Source organism: Ranitomeya imitator, chromosome 7, assembly GCF_032444005.1.
Source record: "Ranitomeya imitator isolate aRanImi1 chromosome 7, aRanImi1.pri, whole genome shotgun sequence".
Lineage (NCBI taxonomy): Eukaryota > Metazoa > Chordata > Amphibia > Anura > Dendrobatidae > Ranitomeya > Ranitomeya imitator.
In genome coordinates, this window is record NC_091288.1 from 31189653 (window position 1) to 31211128 (window position 21476).

At 47.3% G+C, this 21476-nt stretch overlaps 2 protein-coding genes across 14 annotated transcripts in view; one reads left to right on the forward strand and one right to left on the reverse strand.

Annotated features, from left to right (window-relative positions):
• Positions 1–21476, forward strand: part of PKP4 (plakophilin 4) — a 252906-nt gene that overhangs the window by 33917 nt on the left and 197513 nt on the right. The gene's annotated exons all lie outside the window — the stretch shown is intronic.
• LOC138646077 (putative uncharacterized protein ENSP00000383309) lies at positions 19205–20308 on the reverse strand. Its single transcript, XM_069735546.1, has one exon. The coding sequence runs from the start codon at positions 20306–20308 to the stop codon at positions 19205–19207; it is 1104 nt and encodes a 367-aa protein (XP_069591647.1).

The window sequence follows — 21476 nt, forward strand, 5'->3', positions numbered from 1 at the left end:
CATGGTCACGACTCACGGCTTCTTTTCAAACATTTTGCCAGGTTTTGCATGGTCCCATTTCGACAAACGAGAAATGGATGTCTAGCAAATTACTGATAGTGCATCACTGCTGCAACCAGTCATTGGATCAGATGCTTGTTTTTTGGGAGTTGAAGGAAGACCGTAAGGATGAAACCAGTATAAAGGTACCGTCACACTCAGTGACGCTGCAGCGATATAGACAAGGAGCCGACCTAAACTAGATCACTGGAGCGTTGCTGTAGAGACGTCAAACACAGCAACTCCAGAACGATGCAGGAGCGATCCAGTGACGTAACAGCGACTCACTTCTCGTTCTCACTGGTTGTTAGCTCCATGTCAAACAGCCGGATTGTACCGATCCGACACACATCTAGGGGCCCTGTGCATTATTGGTGCCTTCGCCTCTCCATTAATTATCCGCATCTTACTCCGGTGCGCCCATCATTGAGACTGGTGTATACAACAACATTATTAATGAATTGGGCCCATGATGTCAGAAAATATACTTTGCCCCTTTTTAGGTCTCTGTGGTCAGTCAATGGCTGTTTTGATCTGTCCAAAAAGCCCCACAACAGTCAAACCTCTATAATAAGTGGAAATTATCAGGCAAGTATTAAAAAAAAAAAAAAGTCTGGAGTTGACAGTGTGCGGTAGGTTTTACACGACCAATATGGCCTCCAGATCTTTGCATCATCCTCTGACCATTTCCATCCACCTGGCTTCTTAAAATGCAAAGTTAAAACATATAGAAGAAACTTGAGCTTGTTTGGAAGCCGAGCGTGTCGGCCATTGATCTGGAGAGCATCTTTCCACGGCGTCTCTTTTGATCTGACTCCTGCCATCGGTTTATGTTGACGTGCAGAAAAGGATTTAGCCGGAATGAAAAGGGGGAAAAAAAAATCCAGAAAAATGTAGCGAGGCGGGGTGGTCCTTTCATGTCCATGTTACATCTTACAAATTGATTTAAACGGCAATGATGATACCCGCGTGTGGAATTAATTTAACCCCGTAGTCTTAGAGCAGCACCGCAACCTGTTACTTTCTAGCGGCGTTGGGACTACACCGCTCATCATTCCATGACCATTTCGCGTTTCCAGGACATTGTGGTAGTAGCAAAACAGCTGGAGGTCCGGAGCTTGTTGACGACTTTTCCCCTATAAAAATGGCCCATTGTACAGATGAGATTAGCCCAGCGGGGCTCTCGCACTCCCCACAACTCCGCAGGACTTCGGTGTGTGCGTGCGTGGCTTCTTGTGCAGATGAAGTCCATTTCACAGGACACGCGGTTTCACTTCTCCTGTCCTCCTGCCCTCATTCTCTAAAATATTTTCAAAGATCACATCGCTCCTTAGAACTCCGGAACTAAAAATACATTTATTGAAAGAAGGTAAGGCACGAACACTTTGCGTCGTGCAGCTTCATGTTTGCTGTAAAATTATTAGACCTATCCATCCATAACTGTCCCTAATTCCCAAAGGCCAAAAGCGCCAATGAGGCTCTCCGTTCTGACCCATCGATGGTGGTCCCAAAAAGAGGACCTCTAAAAAGTTCACATCCCCCAAATAAGTGTCTAAAGCAATAGATCCGGTCATTATGAACCTGAACTTTTGTAAGTTAGTTTTTGATATATTGTAGCCCATTCAGTAGTGGTAGTTGTCCTAGTCCGGAGACCACCACGAATTGCTCAAAGTAAGACATATTCAGCTTATCTTCTACTCTTGTGCGGTCCCATACACTTTTATTGACCCTCGTGATCATGGATAAGCTGAGCTGGTGTGAGCGGAGGATGCATCAGGACAACAATCTTTTTCGATCAATACTACAGAACTTGGTCTAGATAATAATTGATTTGTTATTATTATAAAGGGGTTGTTGCATCAAAAAAACACTCCTTTCCAAATGGGGCAGACTGCCATCAGCTCACCTTCCTGAAAGCGGCAACACTTGCAATGGTTGTCAAAACAAGTCGGCCAGAAGGCTTCTGGTGTTGGCTTGGAATGACCACTTGTGGCCTGGTTGCTGTTCATTTCATTGGGCTCCATGTTACTCTACTTTTCCCTTGCAGCAGGCAAATCTGAATGCCGAGCCGCTTCATTCAGAGCTGGTTTTCAGTAGGGACAACCCCTTAGTGAGGGCCTTGTTACCACGTCAAAAGTGGACAATTTTTACCTTTATTTTACTCCCTCTGTGCCCCCTAAGTGTTCCATTTATTTTTTTATTTTTTAACTCTGCCTTACAGGTCCATATATGAGCCTTTTTATTTGCTTCTAATTTTTATTGTCTTTAACTTGGGATCCTCTGGGGCGTGTCATTAGGCAGCTCTTACCTTATGAGCCACCTTATAGCTTGGATCCTCTGGGGTGTGTTTTTAGGCAGGTCTGCATTACCTTATTAGCCACCTTAAACCTTGGATCCTCTGGGGTGTGTCTTTAGGCAACTCTTACCTTATTAGCCACCTTATACCTTGGATCCTCTGGGGTGTGTGTTTAGGCAGGTCTGCATTACCTTATGAGCCACGCCACCTTGCTAAAAAAAAAAAAATCTCTGGAACCATATGACAGATTAAAAACAAAAGAAACATTCTCTTGGGAATAATGGAGATAAATGTGGACACACAACTGGCTACTTTTGACCTGGTACTAGGTCCTTTTTAAAGGCGACCTTAGACTTAAAATGACTATTGACGCATGGTTCAGTCCTGATTTCTTGTTATGCTTTTTTTTGACCAAAGCTGATTTCCAGGGTTTTAAGTGAGTTTTTACAGAATGTTGTAATATTTCATATAAAAATTGCATAAATATCGTAATATCCGCGTCAGAGCAGAGTGTTGCTGTACAAGGAAAGAAATTATAACTTGTCAGTTCTGTCGCTCGTTTCTTTTGTGTTACTTTACAGTTGTGCACGGAACCTTTCTGTGGCTCCGGCGCGCTCTGTCTCGCTGGTTGACGCGCTTCATACCCTCATTGTGTTTTGATTTGCATAAATATTGGTCTGCCTTATGTATAATGCTCCCTGTACATGTTCCGAAAGTAGATGAAATTACTGCAGTTACTGATGTAGCAAAGCAGAGTTGCAGCTTTCTTTTTATTTTTTTATTTTTTTTTGTGCATGGCGGGACACGTTACTGATAAAGAGGAAAATCTCTGATAACACACCTTCTTCATAATCAGTTTGGCTTTTTATTTCTTTTATAAACCCCAGTTTGCGAGCAAATTCTACAGCCGGTCTCACTTACAGCAGTAATACTGCAGCTATAAACCGCCACGACCTTGTCCCCCTGCGGCCTTCCTGCAGTCTCCCCGCTCAGTGTTTCATGTGCAGATCTGCACGACTGACAGTCAAATGTGTATGGAGGGCCTCCTGACTCGATCCTGACGCATAATATTGGAAAAGAGGATCAAGCACTTTGAATTTTAACACTGACCCTTTTGTCCTTCAGTAAAAGCTGCTGCCAGACACTATTGGCAGCTGCTTTTTCTGCTCTTTCTGTTGAAAACGAATGAGTCAATTGTTCATACATACGCGAGAGTGTGGAGATAGATGTTGGCCGACGGATATCTGTGAGTGCAGGGCCTTTTATACTGTTGTACTGCTGTACAGCGGGGTTCACTGACTTTAGTCTATTGTTTATGGGGGGCTTTATAACGTAGCCTTACACATATCAGATGCAGGTGTGATGGAACCAGCTTTTTACCTACAAACCATCTACGGTAATTTGTGCCCAACTATTTTTTGCACAACTGATATCAGGGTAGAAAGAAGGATTGGGCATGTTGCATTTCATCATGCTCAATCCTTTATTCTCATAGGTCAGCAGCAGTTTATATCCCCTCGCTCCATGTTGAGAACAAATGCCGAATGCACGTATGAGGGGTCGGGAGAAATGTGAGCTTCCGGCTGAATGTGCACCTTAGTACAAAAAAAGAGTAATTGATGCCGAAAGTATTAGGAAATTATATAACTTATCCAGCAAATAATGTTTTCTTGATTGCATATGGAATATCCTCAAACTATATTGCTTTGAAGTTCTTGCCAAAGAAAATGCATACGTACCAAAATATCCTGCGCGCTTTGCAAAAAAAGGGTCTTCTGTTGTGAAATGTAGAGGTGTGTACAAACCTAACCTCCATTAGACGTGGTGACGGAGGCCAGAATACAACATGTAGCAGAGAGGCTTGTAAAAGCCAAACTACGGGCATGGCCAAAAGTTTCGAGACTGCGAAAAACAAATTTTGTATCAGTTTGCAGTTTGTCTCTTTAGATATTTTAGTTGGACGTTTTTATATTTTTGTGAACATTTCAGAAGTTTTTAAACTTTTGTTTAGAAAAAAAATTAGATTTACTCAATATTTCCAGCGCTGACCCTTATTTTTCCTGACTTCAGCTAGGTATCGGCTTCTGGGCCAAGTCCTGACTGTCGAGCACCCATTTTTGTCTAATCAGTTCTTGGAGTTTATCGCAATTTTTCTGCTTTGGTTCGTCCTCCTGCTTTTTGAGGATTGACCACAGGTTCTCAATGGGATTGGGATCTGAGGAGTTTCCTGGTCATGGACCCAAAATGTCAAAGGTTTCAGAAAGCCTCTTGGTTATCAATTTTTTGTCTTGTGACATGGTCTCCAAAAATCATTGAGTATCACCATTTGTTCATGGATGGTTGGGAGATGCTGCTCTTGGAGGAGGTTTAGACCCCATTCTTTATTCCCGGCAGTGCTCTTAGGCTAACGTGTGAGTGAGCCCCCTCCGTGGATGAAAAGCCCCCACACATGAGTGATCTCGGGATACTTTCCTGTTGACAGACACAAGACTCGTGGTGGCTCTCCGTTTTTCTTCTCAGGACAATCATTCTTAAAGAAGGTCTCAAACAATCTTTTGTTCGTGCAATAGTGCTCCGCAATTTTCAGAGCTCCATAGAAGTGAATGAAGGTGCATGGCCACCAGAAGGACCCTATACTCAACCCATTAAGTGGTGTCAGCAAGGTGTGAAAGCTTAATTCCAGATACCAGCACAGTTATCAGGAGTAATCATTCTTTGCAAAATTATAGACCCGATAATGGATTCCTGGACACACCGTATTGTTAAAGGGGTTGTCTTCAGGAGCGCACCGCCCCACTGCCGGCCAGCGTGGTGCACTCCTGATGATTGACAGCGCAGGCTTCGTCAATGGTCCGTACTGTGAGCTCTCAGATGCTGCCATCATAGGTGGCTTTGCCTCTACTGCATGGAAGGATCGCAGGGTCACCGGTTCTGTCCGGATCCAGCGATCGCACGCTCCTTGCCTCAGAGATCCGTCATAGACTTCAAAGGTGGCAATGAGCAGTTAACTATAGAATGAAAAATTCCTCCATTCTTGAACAGAAACAATGTTTTAATTAGTTGTAAATTGCAAAATTGCTTTTTTCGTGCAATAACTTTAGAATTTTTACCCATTCCATAAGTTGACAGCACTTTTTTTTAATTGAGGAGGATCCAGACTTGGTGGAGTAGAAAGTTTAGCTTCCCCACGGAGAATGGCGAATCAAGGATTTGATACTTTTTAATTAAAAAGGGGTTAATCTCTTTACTGAAGGAAATATCAATATTTGTAAAAATCCCATCATTTGTTTGGCGCGTGATGAATTATGCGACAACTGTTAAACTTTCCGTAAACTATAACATTAGTGAAGCCTGACTGGGAACAATATATATATTTTGTAATTAACTTATTTCCCAAACGGCAGCTTGTACGAGCCATAAAACAAGAAAGCCGGGGAGCGGGCAGGAGCCGCGTTTCCTAATGCAGCGTTAAAGGTTGAGGGAGTGAAATATGATTTGATATTAAGAAGTCGTCGGTGCGCCGGCTGCGGCGGAGCCTTAACGGAGCGCGGTAATGGGACGTTGGCCGTCGTGTCGCGGGGAGCAAATCACAGCGAGCGACGGCTGGAAGCCACTGAGAACAGAAGATTACGACGGAAATTTACATAAGGAATAATAAAAATAAGCAGAGAAAGCAGTTGGGAAAATTAATTTTAGATCCAACAATTAATAGTTGTTACTTTGTGGCTTTTCTATAACTTTCACGTCGAAAAAAAAGCTACAGCCAAATGGTGCAAAATTGTTACAGAAACCCAATTGTAAAAATTTATTTTTGGCCAAAAATGCATGCATTTCAGTAAAAAAAAAAAAAAAAAAAAAAATAAGCATCCCCTGTTAAGGGTACGTTTACACTTACGTTGTTGTGTGTTGCGTCGGCTACGCAACGCACAACGCATGCAAAAACGCATGGTTTTGTGACGCATGCGTCCATTTTTTGGCTTGCTTTTGGACGCAAAAAAATGCAACTTGCTGCGTCCTCTGCGCCTTGATGCTTGCGCCAAAAATGATGCATGCGTCACAAAACGCAAGACAACGCATGTCCATGCGCCCCCATGTTAAATATAGGGGCACATGACGCATGCGTCGCTGCGGCTGCGCCAGACGCAACGCTAATGTGACTGTAGCCTAAAATGTACACACAATACTGAATATTTTCCTAAATCTGCATTTCCATTTCAGCATGATGTGGTTGTTTCCTAGGCCGTTGGTGCGTGCACGGTGGAGTGTTTCCACTGTCGCCCCATCGTCCTGCATTTTCGGCGTTGTATCGCCTGCAGTGCGCGATATTTGCCTGCGGAGAGTTGTTTGCATTACAAGAGCTATGTGAAGTGAGTTTACCTTTTTCATGTTTGCTTAGGACTTGTTTCTCTATTAGAAAATATGCAAAATTGTCTGGCTTTGTTTTTTTTTGTGACAATGGCTTTCAGGACATGCGTGCTGCGGCAGTTGTTTCTCGAACTGTAGATTTGCAAAGTAAGTAAGATAATGGTCCGACGTCGGGCAGGAACAATGGGGATGTGACTGCGCTTCCTGCCGAATGAAAACACGGGCTAATCCAGTAGAAAACCACACGCCAGCACTTTATTTGTTGCACATTGTGAGCATAGCTCCTGTGTTTTGTTAGGTGATGCCTCTTGTATGTGTGAAGTCCACGTGCCATATTCAGATGTACAGTAAATGCCTATAAAGGATTAATGGAGATCAGGGATGCACAACCTCTTCTGCTCCGATGGCCGCAACGTCAGACAGAATTAATCCCGAGGGGGGTTGCTATAAAACTCTTCTAGGGTTATTTCCTTCTGGAAAGTATATGCTATAAATGCATGTTGGTTTGCAGTCCTAGATTTTGGAAAAATGCATTTCACTTTTCCTCCGATTTGCAAATATGTTGCAAGCCTCAAATCAGATTTCTTGCTTTGTGCTGATGAGTGGTAACACCCAGTAACACTAGTTGGCAAACAGAGATTCGTATTTGGCTTCTTGTCCAAAATCATGTGTTAAAGCTCTTTTAAGCTGTCAATATTTACTTTTTTTAATTGCTTTTTGCAATATATGGTGCTAGAGTTCAAGTACTTTTTCTCTCAAATTAGGTAATTTCTATATCTCTGTTGAATTGTGTGAGTTGCTGAAGTAGCTGAGAGTGGACGACAGCTACATTCATGTATGGCCACCTCTTAACCTGGTCTTCTTCCTGGATCCCTGAGACGGGCACAGCCCGCCATAGGTCCCCCGAGACGGGCACAGCCCGCCACAGGTTGCCCGAGGCGGGCACAGTCTGCCACAGGTCCTTACCCGTTCCTTCTCCCACCTACACAACCTCCCCTTCTCCCTAACTTGGAGGCTTTTTGGGGGGGATCTGACTCCAGACACAGTCAAGCATGTGAAGGCGCTGGACAGAATCGCAGATCGTGCTGCAGTTCGCTCCCCATCTAAGCTGTGCTTCCTTTCAGTGAAGGAGCTTTTCCAACTGGCAGTATGAGGATTATTGCTGATGTTACAAATATTAGTGGTCAAGACATATCCACTTTTGCCACCAAATAAAGCAACGTTTCGAAAGTCATAAAATTGAGAAAAAACAACCCCCTACTGTTTTGTGTATACGAATTTTTGTGCAGACTAATGTGTCTCCATGGCGACAGACTACAAAGAAACCCTGTGTAGTCTGATCCTACTGACAGTCCCATCTGTCTCCTATTTTTTTGATACCGTATGTGAAAATAACACAAACTTGAAGGCTGTAACCCAGAATACAGTGAACCATTCCTACATAGGGACGGTCAGAGACCCCCCATCTGTCGCCATCTTCCCTATCCAACCTCTTTACAAATATCATGCAAGATCATCAGTTAATGCCAAGACACAGCAAAAAGTAACCAGTTCGGTCTCAATAATGAGTAAGCGCCGATGTCCCTATTGCTTATAGCCGGAGGCTCCTGTCGTCAATACACCGAACGTTCATGGATGAAGCCGCCAATATTGATTCATCCGCACTCATGTTAATGATACATTGCATGCGGGCAGAATAAGGCTACCTCGGGGGCTGCCCAGTAGATTACATTGTCCTATTACATAGTAACATAGTTATTAAGGTTGATGGAAGACTTTAAGTCCATCTAGTTCACCCCATAGCCTAACCTAACATGCCCTAACATGTTGATCCAGAGGAAGGCAAAAAAAAAAAACCCATGTGGCAAAGAGTAAGCTCCACATTGGGGAAAAAAAATCCTTCCCGACTCCGCATACGGCAATCAGACTAGTTCCCTGGATCAACACCCTATCAAGGATCTAGTATATATACCCTGTAACATTACACCTTTCAAGAAAGGTATCCAGTCCCCTCTTAAATATAAGTAATGAATCACTCATTACAACATCATACGGCAGAGAGTTCCATAGTCTCACTGCTCTTACAGTAAAGAATCCGCGTCTGTTTTTATGCTTAAACCTTCTTTCCTCCAGACGTAGAGGATGCCCCCTTGTCCCTGTCTCAGGTCTATGATTAAAAAGATCATCAGAAAGGTCTTTGTACTGTCCCCTCATATATTTATACATTAAAATAGAGCATGTGGATGTCACAATTTGGGGGAAGAGGGTAGGGAGGTCCTTTGCTCCAAAATCGCCTCTAAGTGGGGAGCGTCTTTGTACAAGCAGCTGACATCTTGGCATCCTTGAGGTTTCCCGGTGTCATTTATCTGATTGTCCGCCATGTTTAACCCCCCTATTCAGCCAAGACGTACACTGCCATGACTAAGGGTAGGGTCGGACCTTTTAGCCATCCGCATGCATCTGAAACTTCACCCACCATCATGGCCAGTTGTTTGATGAAGCCGCTGGCCCATTGTGGGTCGACGGACCCTGAGCCGCTCCATCTGGCCTTTGACCTAAGGCCATAGGGACTATCGGCTGATTAAAATTGTCACGGGGACACAAGAATTGAGTAACTGCAAGCTACGCCATCTTGTATTCAGTTTTATTTGAAGGATTATTGTCTTCCATCTTCGGGAGCTTCTCGCAGTTGACTGGACCAGTAGCATGGTAGCCCTACTGGCCCAAAATGCGCGCTCTCTCTCAGATACTGTTAGCTTTGTGTCTGTAGGATCGGAGGAGCACTGGGGTCAGGCTCCATAGAAAAAAGCTTGTAAGCACTGCTCTCTTTCTGCGAAAAAGGCGGCTGTTGACCGAGGAAACAAGCAATAAACAAATCTAAAATTCCTCTGTTCTTGAGAATGAAAAGTACTTTTAATAAGTAAATTGCAAAGTTGCTCCTTTTTACAAACCCTGTGCAATTTTACCCATTCCGAAAGTTGAGAATAACCTCTTTTAAGAGCTTCCATTGGGCTTTTTATTTTTATTTTTTGATAGAGTTGTACATTATCTTCATCAGTCAAGTTTACTTTACACTCTGGTTTTTCGCCTTTGGCCTTAGTCAGACGCCTCCATCTCGAGCCTTGGTTGGAAATATCAGCCGCCCGTTGAGGGTCTCCAAACATCAGCAGCGCTCTCCATTTATCGCGCCTCGCTTGTTTTTCTCACTTCTGAGGCTGCCATGAAAACACAGAAGAAGATTGTCTGAAACTTGTTGTTTTTCTTTTCGACATCTCGGGAAGTTCTCGCACAGTGACATTAAACCAGATAGCAAATTATCGACTTTGAAGGTAATTGCTTGTAAAGAAAAACTTTTCCTCCTAATTACAGCTATTTGTGTATTAGGAATAAATCTGCTGCTATTTTCAAGTTGAGCTAATAAAGACTACTTTTATTTATTCTCTGTATTTTTCAGCTCTGGTCCTGCATACTTTATAATTAGGCACAACCAGTCACAGCTTCAACATTTCTGTACTATATTCTGCATACACGACGCAAGATTCAGAGACCGCTATTAGAGATGTTTGAAAATGTCCTGGGGCAGCCTCCAAAAAAACAATCAGGGAGAGTAGATTTTAGGCATGTCCGATCCCTTGGTCTTTTTCGCTTTGCTTTGTTCTCTTCTGTCCATTGGCTCTCTTTCTGGGGAAAAAGTTCCAATTTCTTTTCTAATCCAAGACTACCTCTCTGAGATGATCATAGATATTCACAGCCAGCTTCACTGTGTTTTAGCAGATAATAGGACCGGACCGCCAATTCAGCTGGCCGCTGGCTTCTCCTCAGTGCTGCAGACCCCCTCCTCCTCTCTTGCTTACTCCTTATTATGCCCAAATCTCAGTTGTCAAGCTAATCTAAATCTCAGCTCATCGTACTGTGCACTGTCTGAACCTGCGCAGTACACTGACTGGCCTATTTTATCTTTTGCCATCTACTTTAGTATAGCTGCCTCTATGGTTTTATATCAGTAATTGGTTTTCTTCTTTATTTTTTCTTTTTTATTTATATAGCGGTAACATATTCCGCAGCGCTTTACAGTTTGCACACATTATCATCGCTGTCCCCGATGGGGCTCACAATCTAAATTCCCTATCATTATGTCTTTGGAATGTGGGAGGAAACCGGAGAACCCAGAGGAAACCCACACAAACATGGAAAGAACATACAAACTCTTTGCAGATGTTGTCCTGGGTGGGATTAGAACCCAGGACTCCAGCGCTGCAAGGTTTTAGCAAATCTCAACTTTCTCCTCAATGGCAATGCAGATCTGTGTTTTATTGCTTGCTGCTGACAAAATTTTTTTGTAAAACCGCAAATGTTCTGTTGATGCATATGACAGAAGATAATCCTTTGTTATATGCATCAAAAGTAACATTTAGCCCCTGTACATAGAGCCCCATCCTGCATTAAACCTCTTGTCTGTCTCCTGTATTTAGTCCATCCTGCAATATATCTCTCATCTCAGCGTCTCTATAGAGACCATCCTGGAGTATATCTGTGTTCTGTCCATATAAATAGTATAAATCTACTGTCTTGCAGAGTGTCTCTCCTTTCAACACCCCTGTATGCAGCACATCCTGCAGTGTATATCTCACCTTTATGCCCTATATATACACAGCCTTTACTGCAGATTTTTTTCAGCCCCTGCCCCTACTGCAGTACATCTCTCCTCTCAGCCCCTATATACAGCCCATCCTGCAGTACTTCTCTCAGCCCCTATATACAGCCCATCCTGCAGTATCTCTCCTCTCAGATCCTATATACAGCCTATCCTGCAGTACATCTCTCCTCTCAGCCCCTATATACAGCCCATTCTGCAGTATCTCTCCTCTCAGCCCCTATATAGAGCCCTATGAATAAATGTGTTAATTTCTGCAGCTAATTAGCTTTCAGGATTTCTTTGGGGATGGTTTTGACATTAGAGAGGGTGACGTAAAGTAAAGTTCACGGTTAAAGGCAGCAAGTTGCAATTATTTTTCTCCTTCATGATTTATGTATCAGGTCCCCGTCCTAATCACACTAATTACTGTAACAAGACTTTCCATGTCGGTACTAAGACACGGCGGCCTTCCAGCTCACGTTCGCTTAGCTTTTGATTCCAGCACCTCTGCTGGCAGTTACCTAGCGGGGACTGATTTTATGTCGCGCAGTCTGACAGTCCCTGGGGGAACGTTCATCATATCAAGCAGCAGTTCCCGACTAATCCAACCAAACCGTGTTCAATGTGGAATATTGCAAGCAAATAATAGCAGGGGGACATGCAGCCGCGGGGACTTGAACATACGAGTTATTCGAGCATGCCGAAGACACTCGGTCAGACTTCAGGGATCTCATTCACTTTGCTGAAATCAGAAAACCCTTTAGATTTTTTTGACAAATCTTCAAAAACACAAACTAGACAAATCTGCTACATGCGGACATACTTTGTGCCATTGAATAACATGGCGTAAATCATTATGTTTTATTTATTTTTAATATCATGGAAATGTATACCAGCTCGATGGAGAGCAAAAGCACGTTTTGCGGGATATGTGTATAATTTTAGCTAAACCCTTACTTTTATTGGGGATTCCCATCAGGACAATTTTACTAATCAAACTAGTGGTATGGCTGTATAGGGCGTACAACGATAAAAATGATACCTGTCTTGTAGTAATCTGATGCGCTGGTGCTGAGAAATCGAGCTTTGAACTCGCATGCAGATTAGCCTGGAGGTGCATTGAGGGAGTGTGTCAGTGCTGAGGAATCAATCTCTCAAGCTACATGCAAATTAGTTTAGAAGTGCATTATGGGCGTGTCCTCTTTAGACCAGGTAGAATTAAACCTCTAGAGCGGTCTACTTTACCTCCCCGCAATGGCAATACTGTTGTAAAAAATAAATAAATGTAATGTACAGTTGGGCTTTTTTTACGAGCAGTCATGAAAAACTAATTTTTCACGCAACCTATTAATCTCGATTCAGCCGCACCAAACGCTCACTTTAAGATGTGATGCGTCACAGTAATGTGCTTTTAAAAAGGCGGGTTGTCACATTGAGCGGCACTTTTTTCCTGCACTCCGCCATGGGATATCGATGACTATCCATAAATGACACTTAATGCCGCCATAAAGCGCTGAGTACAGCATTGTGCCGATATCACGGCGGCCAAATAACATCCATTGTTGGCGAAACGTTATCTTCTAAGTAGCTCAGCGAAAGTTTCGGAATCGCTATTGACGAGCCGTCTCCAGGAGCAATTGTGAAATTATAGATTTCTTTGATGGCTTTGTCAGGCGCGGGTAAAATAATAAAAAAAATTGTGACATCGGTGCCGGTCTATGGGTCGCGATGTCGGTGTGACATCGGTGCCGGTCTATGGGTCGCGATGTCGGTGTGACATCGGTGCCGGTCCATAGGTCTCGATGTCGATGTGACATCGGTGCCGGTCTATGGGTCGCGATGTCAGTGTGACATCGGTGCCGGTCCATAGGTCGCGATGTCGGTGTGACATCGGTGCCGGTCTATGGGTCGCGATGTCGGTGTGACATCGGTGCCGGTCTATGGGTCGCGATGTCGGTGTGACATCGGTGCCGGTCTATGGGTCGCGATGTCGGTGTGACATCGGTGCCGGTCCATAGGTCTCGATGTCGATGTGACATCGGTGCCGGTCTATGGGTCGCGATGTCAGTGTGACATCGGTGCCGGTCCATAGGTCGCGATGTCTGTGACATCGGTGCCGGTCCATAGGTCGCGATGTCGATGTGACATCGGTGCCGGTCTATGGGTCGTGACATCGGGGCCGGTCCATAGGTCGTGATGTCGATGTGACATCGGTGCCGGTCCATAGGTCGCGATGTCGATGTGACATTGGTGCCGGTCTATGGGTCGCGATGTTGGTGTGACATCGGTGCCGGTCCATGGGTCGCGATGTCGATGTGACATCGGTGCCGGTCCATAGGTCGCGATGTCAGTGTGACATTGGTGCCGGTCTATGGGTCGCGATGTCAGTGTGACATCGGTGCCGGTCCATAGGTCGTGATGTCGATGTGACATCGGTGCCGGTCCATAGGTCGCGATGTCGATGTGACATTGGTGCCGGTCTATGGGTCGCGATGTTGGTGTGACATCGGTGCCGGTCCATGGGTCGCGATGTCGATGTGACATCGGTGCCGGTCCATAGGTCGCGATGTCAGTGTGACATTGGTGCCGGTCTATGGGTCGCGATGTCGGTGTGACATCGGTGCCGGTCCATAGGTCGCGATGTCGATGTGACATCGGTGCCGGTCCTTAGGTCGCGATGTCGATGTGACATCGGTGCCGGTCCTTAGGTCGCGATGTCGATGTGACATCGGTGCCGGTCTATGGGTCGTGACATCGGTGCCGGTCCATAGGTCGTGATGTCGGTGTGACATCGGTGCCGGTCCTTAGGTCGCGATGTCGATGTGACATCGGTGCCGGTCTATGGGTCGTGACATCGGTGCCGGTCCATAGGTCGTGATGTCGATGTGACATCGGTGCCGGTCCATAGGTCGCGATGTCGATGTGACATTGGTGCCGGTCTATGGGTCGCGATGTCAGTGTGACATCGGTGCCGGTCCATAGGTCGCGATGTCGATGTGACATCGGTGCCGGTCTATGGGTCGCGATGTCGGTGTGACATCGGTGCCGGTCTATGGGTCGCGATGTCGGTGTGACATCGGTGCCGGTCTATGGGTCGCGATGTCTGTGTGACATCGGTGCCGGTCCATAGGTCTCGATGTCGATGTGACATCGGTGCCGGTCTATGGGTCGCGATGTCAGTGTGACATCGGTGCCGGTCCATAGGTCGCGATGTCTGTGACATCGGTGCCGGTCCATAGGTCGCGATGTCGATGTGACATCGGTGCCGGTCTATGGGTCGTGACATCGGGGCCGGTCCATAGGTCGTGATGTCGATGTGACATCGGTGCCGGTCCATAGGTCGCGATGTCGATGTGACATTGGTGCCGGTCTATGGGTCGCGATGTCGATGTGACATCGGTGCCGGTCCATAGGTCGCGATGTCAGTGTGACATTGGTGCCGGTCTATGGGTCGCGATGTCGGTGTGACATCGGTGCCGGTCCATAGGTCGCGATGTCGATGTGACATCGGTGCCGGTCCTTAGGTCGCGATGTCGATGTGACATCGGTGCCGGTCTATGGGTCGTGACATCGGTGCCGGTCCATAGGTCGTGATGTCGGTGTGACATCGGTGCCGGTCCTTAGGTCGCGATGTCGATGTGACATCGGTGCCGGTCTATGGGTCGTGACATCGGTGCCGGTCCATAGGTCGTGATGTCGATGTGACATCGGTGCCGGTCCATAGGTCGCGATGTCGATGTGACATTGGTGCCGGTCTATGGGTCGCGATGTCGGTGTGACATCGGTGCCGGTCTATGGGTCGCGATGTCGGTGTGACATCGGTGCCGGTCTATGGGTCTCGATGTCGATGTGACATCGGTGCCGGTCTATGGGTCGCGATGTCAGTGTGACATCGGTGCCGGTCCATAGGTCGCGATGTCTGTGACATCGGTGCCGGTCCATAGGTCGCGATGTCGATGTGACATCGGTGCCGGTCTATGGGTCGTGACATCGGGGCCGGTCCATAGGTCGTGATGTCGATGTGACATCGGTGCCGGTCCATAGGTCGCGATGTCGATGTGACATTGGTGCCGGTCTATGGGTCGCGATGTTGGTGTGACATCGGTGCCGGTCCATGGGTCGCGATGTCGATGTGACATCGGTGCCGGTCCATAGGTCGCGATGTCAGTGTGACATTGGTGCCGGTCTATGGGTCGCGATGTCGGTGTGACATCGGTGCCGGTCCATAGGTCGCGATGTCGATGTGACATCGGTGCCGGTCCTTAGGTCGCGATGTCGATGTGACATCGGTGCCGGTCCTTAGGTCGCGATGTCGATGTGACATCGGTGCCGGTCTATGGGTCGTGACATCGGTGCCGGTCCATAGGTCGTGATGTCGGTGTGACATCGGTGCCGGTCCTTAGGTCGCGATGTCGATGTGACATCGGTGCCGGTCTATGGGTCGTGACATCGGTGCCGGTCCATAGGTCGTGATGTCGATGTGACATCGGTGCCGGTCCATAGGTCGCGATGTCGATGTGACATTGGTGCCGGTCTATGGGTCGCGATGTCGATGTGACATCGGTGCCGGTCCATAGGTCGCGATGTCGGTGTGACATTGGTGCCGGTCTATGGGTCGCGATGTCGATGTGACATCGGTGCCGGTCCATAGGTCGCGATGTCGATGTGACATCGGTGCCGGTCCATAGGTCGCGATGTCTATGTGACATCGGTGCCGGTCCTTAGGTCGCGATGTCGATGTGACATCGGTGCCGGTCTATGGGTCGTGACATCGGTGCCGGTCCATAGGTCGTGATGTCGATGTGACATCGGTGCCGGTCCATAGGTCGTGATGTCGATGTGACATCGGTGCCGGTCCGTAGGTCGCGATGTCGGTGTGACATTGGTGCCGGTCTATGGGTCGCGATGTCGATGTGACATCGGTGCCGGTCCATAGGTCGCGATGTCGATGTGACATTGGTGCCGGTCCATAGGTCGCGATGTCGATGTGACATCGGTGCCGGTCCTTAGGTCGCGATGTCGATGTGACATCGGTGCCGGTCTGTGGGTCGTGACATCGGTGCCGGTCCATAGGTCGCGATGTCGATGTGACATTGGTGCCGGTCCATAGGTCGCGATGTCTATGTGACATCGGTGCCGGTCCTTAGGTCGCGATGTCGATGTGACATCGGTGCCGGTCTATGGGTCGTGACATCGGTGCCGGTCCATAGGTCGTGATGTCGATGTGACATCGGTGCCGGTCCATAGGTCGCTATGTCGATGTGACATCGGTGCCGGTCCATAGGTCGCTATGTCGATGTGACATCGGTGCCGGTCCATAGGTCGCTATGTCGATGTGACATCGGTGCCGGTCTATGGGTCGCGATGTCGGTGTGACATCGGTGCCGGTCTATGGGTCGTGACATCGGTGCCGGTCCATAGGTCGTGATGTCGATGTGACATCGGTGCCGGTCCATAGGTCGCTATGTCGATGTGACATTGGTGCCGGTCTATGGGTCGCGATGTCGGTGTGACATCGGTGCCGGTCCATAGGTCGCGATGTCGATGTGACATCGGTGCCGGTCCATAGGTCGTGATGTCGATGTGACATCGGTGCCGGTCCATAGGTCGCTATGTCGATGTGACATCGGTGCCGGTCCATAGGTCGCTATGTCGATGTGACATCGGTGCCGGTCTATGGGTCGTGACATCGGTGCCGGTCCATAGGTCGTGATGTCGATGTGACATTGGTGCCGGTCCATAGGTCGCGATGTCGATGTGACATTGGTGCCGGTCTATGGGTCGCGATGTCAGTGTGACATCGGTGCCGGTCTATGGGTCGCGATGTCGGTGTGACATCGGTGCCGGTCTATGGGTCGCGATGTCGGTGTGACATCGGTGCTGGTGTATGGAATCTGCACAAAAACTATTTTTTTTTTCTTCTTATTTTATTTTTTGAAATCCTATCCCCGTGTGCCAGAAACTTTATGGATAGAAATCTGATTACGCTGCGGATTTTATTTCTTCATTTTGCTGCGACATTGCTACACATTTTTACCATGAACGGTAATCTTTTCACTGCAAAGCCAACAAATGTGGACCCGGTGTAAGACTGGCATGCAAGCTGACAGCGACGGCAGCCGCCAAGGAGTGCGTGAGTGTGCACCAGCAATAAGGCGGAACCTCTCATTCACCGCGCTGCCACTTGGGTGAGTGTAGATCTGGCGGAAATATTCTGTATAGCTGCCTCAAGTGTAAGCGTTTCTGCAGATTTCTCCCTTTTATTGCAAATGGTTAAAACGCACAGTGAGCATCTGACGAATCAACAACCTTTCCTCAAATCTGCAGCAGAAAATCTTTGTTAGGCTGTGTTCACACCTTGCGTTTTTGCTGTATTTTTTAATGCAAATTTTCATCTGCGTTTTACAGTACCAACAAAGTCTAAGATTTCTGAAATCTCATGCACACATTAGTTTTATTTTCCTGATTTGGAAAACTGCAGCGTGTCACTTCTTTCAGCTTTTTTTTCACCCATAGGAAACGATAGGAAAATGCAGCAAAAAACGCAGGTATCAGATTTCACAAAAACCTTAAGGAAGTTGCATCATGATTTTTATGGGGCGCACTAAACTACCGTACATCAGAATGCACCGACAGCAAAAACGCAACAAAACCTACTGGAAAACAAAACGCAGCAAAAATGCAAGGTGTGAACATGGCCTAAATGGGAGTCTTTATTCCCCGCACACATTTCCCCTACAAATCCCACTTTTCTGAACGGACTGATTCACGCAGTGAATGTAATGAAACGCGTCAGTCCTATATCTGTAGACTTTTATTGGTGTCTCCGCACATCCTGGTGAATGACTGCGCCTGCTCGTCCGGCTCGTGCCGTCAGTTACGCGTGGTGGTACTTTGGAGTGGGTCGCCTCTCGAGCTTTTATGACTCTCATTTTCTATGGTCAACCTGCAATGAAGAGTCCCCAAAAAGTCTCCAAATTCGCCACTAGTCGTAAGTCACACGCTGCTCACTTGCCATAGTCCTCAGTGCAGGTCACTCATGACTTGTCCGCAATTGGCTTTTTTTCTACGCAAAATCAAAATAGGCGCTCGACGCGTGGCACAGATAAGTTGCACAGATGATTTTGCCGTTGGGCGGAACATGTGAAAGTTTGAGACTGCGATATGTTCGTTTCTCACCATTCTTAAGCTCCAGAGTACGGGAGCATTGTGCGGATTGTGAATAAATCCCAGTCCTGTGCACAGAGGCATTAATAGATCTCCTCTCTTGCTGCACAGACCTTTTCCGTAGAGTTCATTGATCTCCGATTCTGCTCTTCCTGCTTTTAGCTGTCAAAATGAGAATCGAGGCCGGGAAGCAATCAGTTCACGTGCACATTGCTCTAAGCAGATGCGCCAGGTCTTGGCCTGTGTGCCCGGCATCCGTACTGACAGTCCGTGGCTCCCTAGCCGTGCCGCCACTAACATTTGCTCCTTGAGCCGTGTTTACCCTTGGACCCCGAGTTTTGATAACATTCAGTAGGATTGTCTGGGCAGAAGAGTTTATTGGACTCTCAGCAATGTATTGTGGAATAACTATGAATACCACTGATGGCAAGAATGGTTTTTATCTTTGTCTTCCTCTCGGGGCGAGGTCTGCTGTGACTCCCTCTCATGGCGTACGGGGGAGGTTCCCCGGGGGGGGGGGGGGGGGTTGGGGGGGGGGTTGTGGTGGTCCGCTGTCTTCCTCTCAAGGGGGGGGGGGGGTAACCGGGTGTCTTCCTCTGGGAGGGAGGTCTGCTGTGTCTTCCTCTGGGAGGGAGGTCTGCTGTGTCATCCTCTGGGAGGGAGGACTGCTGTGTCTTCCTCTGGGAGGGAGGTCTGCTGTGTCATCCTCTGGGAGGGAGGTCTGCTGTGTCTTCCTCTGGGAGGGAGGTCTGCTGTGTCTTCCTCTGGGAGGGAGGTCTGCTGTGTCTTCCTCTGGGAGGGAGGTCTGCTGTGTCTTCCTCTGGGAGGGAGGTCTGCTGTGACTTCCTCTCGGAGGGAGGTCTGCTGTGACTTCCTCTCGGGGGAAGGTCTGCTGTGACTTCCTCTCGGGGGAAGGTCTGCTGTGACTTCCTCTCGGGGGAAGGTCTGCTGTGACTTCCTCTCGGGGGAAGGTCTGCTGTGACTTCCTCTCGGGGGAAGGTCTGCTGTGACTTCCTCTCGGGGGAAGGTCTGCTGTGACTTCCTCTCGGGGGAAGGTCTGCTGTGACTTCCTCTCGGGGGAAGGTCTGCTGTGACTTCCTCTCGGGGGAAGGTCTGCTGTGACTTCCTCTCGGGGGAAGGTCTGCTGTGACTTCCTCTCGGGGGAAGGTCTGCTGTGACTTCCTCTCGGGGGAAGGTCTGCTGTGACTTCCTCTCGGGGGAAGGTCTGCTGTGACTTCCTCTCGGGGGAAGGTCTGCTGTGACTTCCTCTCGGGGGAAGGTCTGCTGTGACTTCCTCTCGGGGGAAGGTCTGCTGTGACTTCCTCTCGGGGGAAGGTCTGCTGTGACTTCCTCTCGGGGGAAGGTCTGCTGTGACTTCCTCTCGGGGGAAGGTCTGCTGTGACTTCCTCTCGGGGGAAGGTCCGCTGTGACTTCCTCTCGGGGGAAGGTCCGCTGTGACTTCCTCTCGGGGGAAGGTCCGCTGTGACTTCCTCTCGGGGGAAGGTCCGCTGTGACTTCCTCTCGGGGGAAGGTCCGCTGTGACTTCCTCTCGGGGGAAGGTCCGCTGTGACTCCCTCTCGGGGGGGAGGTCGGCTCTGACTTCCTCTTGGGGGAGTGGGTCCGCCGTGACTTCCTTGGGCTGAAGTGGATGGACAAATGTCTTTTTTCGGCCTTACTATGTTACTATGTTTCCTCTGACGGGGGGGGGAGGGGGGCAGTGGGTTCACCGTGACTTCTTCCACGGGTGAGTCCGTATTAGGATTACATATTTTCTCCCACTCTTCCCTCACAGCCTCCTGTCTCATCCTGCTCTGCAAGGTGTAATGAATGTGACTGATTGGCGCATTGTAGATGAGATTTTTCGGCTCTGCTAAATTTTCTAAAGTAATTTTGTTTTATTGCATCTGCGAAAAAGGAATTGGCTGTGAGATTTGTTCTTCACCTGCGTGTGTGAATAGTAATTGTTTGCCTTCGCAGCTGACAGATGTGACAAATGTTTGCTCAGTAATGACTCGTCGTACAGGCCGTATCCGGAGCTGTGCGATTCGCAATGGCGCGGGAACTCTGATATCCATGTCTTTGGTCTTGACATGACGGTCTCCGGCTGCAGTGCATTCTGGGACTTGTAGGCCAGGGCTATGTCGCATTTATAACACAGATGTCTGGTCGGTGCGGCCTGTGTCTAAATACATCTTATTAATTATGCAGCTTGTAAACAATGCTTTCAAGAACCTGTTCTGATTTATATATTTTATTTTTTATTATGGTGTTGAAGTGAATGTTTGGGTGAAAACTTGATACTGGAACTGATCGCTCTGTTTCACCAGATGATGGGAATAAAAATCAGTTATTGCATCTGATTAAAAAACAAACAACATATTGCATGCAAACTTTTTTTTTTTTTTTCAATCCGTTCCTAACTGGTGCATGACTTTATTATGGGTTGTGTCCACCTTAGGCATAAAACTACTGATCTCTGTAAACCGTTCCTACAACTTTGCTTCCTAAATTCAATCCTTATCACATTTTTTAAATAGTAATAATTTAAATTGTTCTACTATTGAGCGGCTGCAGAATGGAAGTCTTTCTTATTTTGCTTAATACCTTTTCAGAAGTTACAAATCGGACTGATGGCAGGAGGAAGGTGGTTGTACACAGATTTGCAGTGGACAGGGGAGAAAGTATCTAAAGCCTTATGGAAATAGAGAAAACGGGATAAAAAGGAGGATAAGATATTTGGAAAGGAAATAAGTGCAGTAATTTAGCTGTGCTGATGCACGAAAGCTTGTGAAGACCTAAGCACCATGCATAAAAAGAGAGCTCACATCCAGCCTGTATTACTGGGAGGGACAATCCCAGTAGAAAACATCTTAAACTTGGATAACATGTGCAAACTTCACATCAGTGGGTCACAAAATGAATGAAGATTGCAGACTGAAACTTGGTGCAATTTTAATAAATAAATATATATAT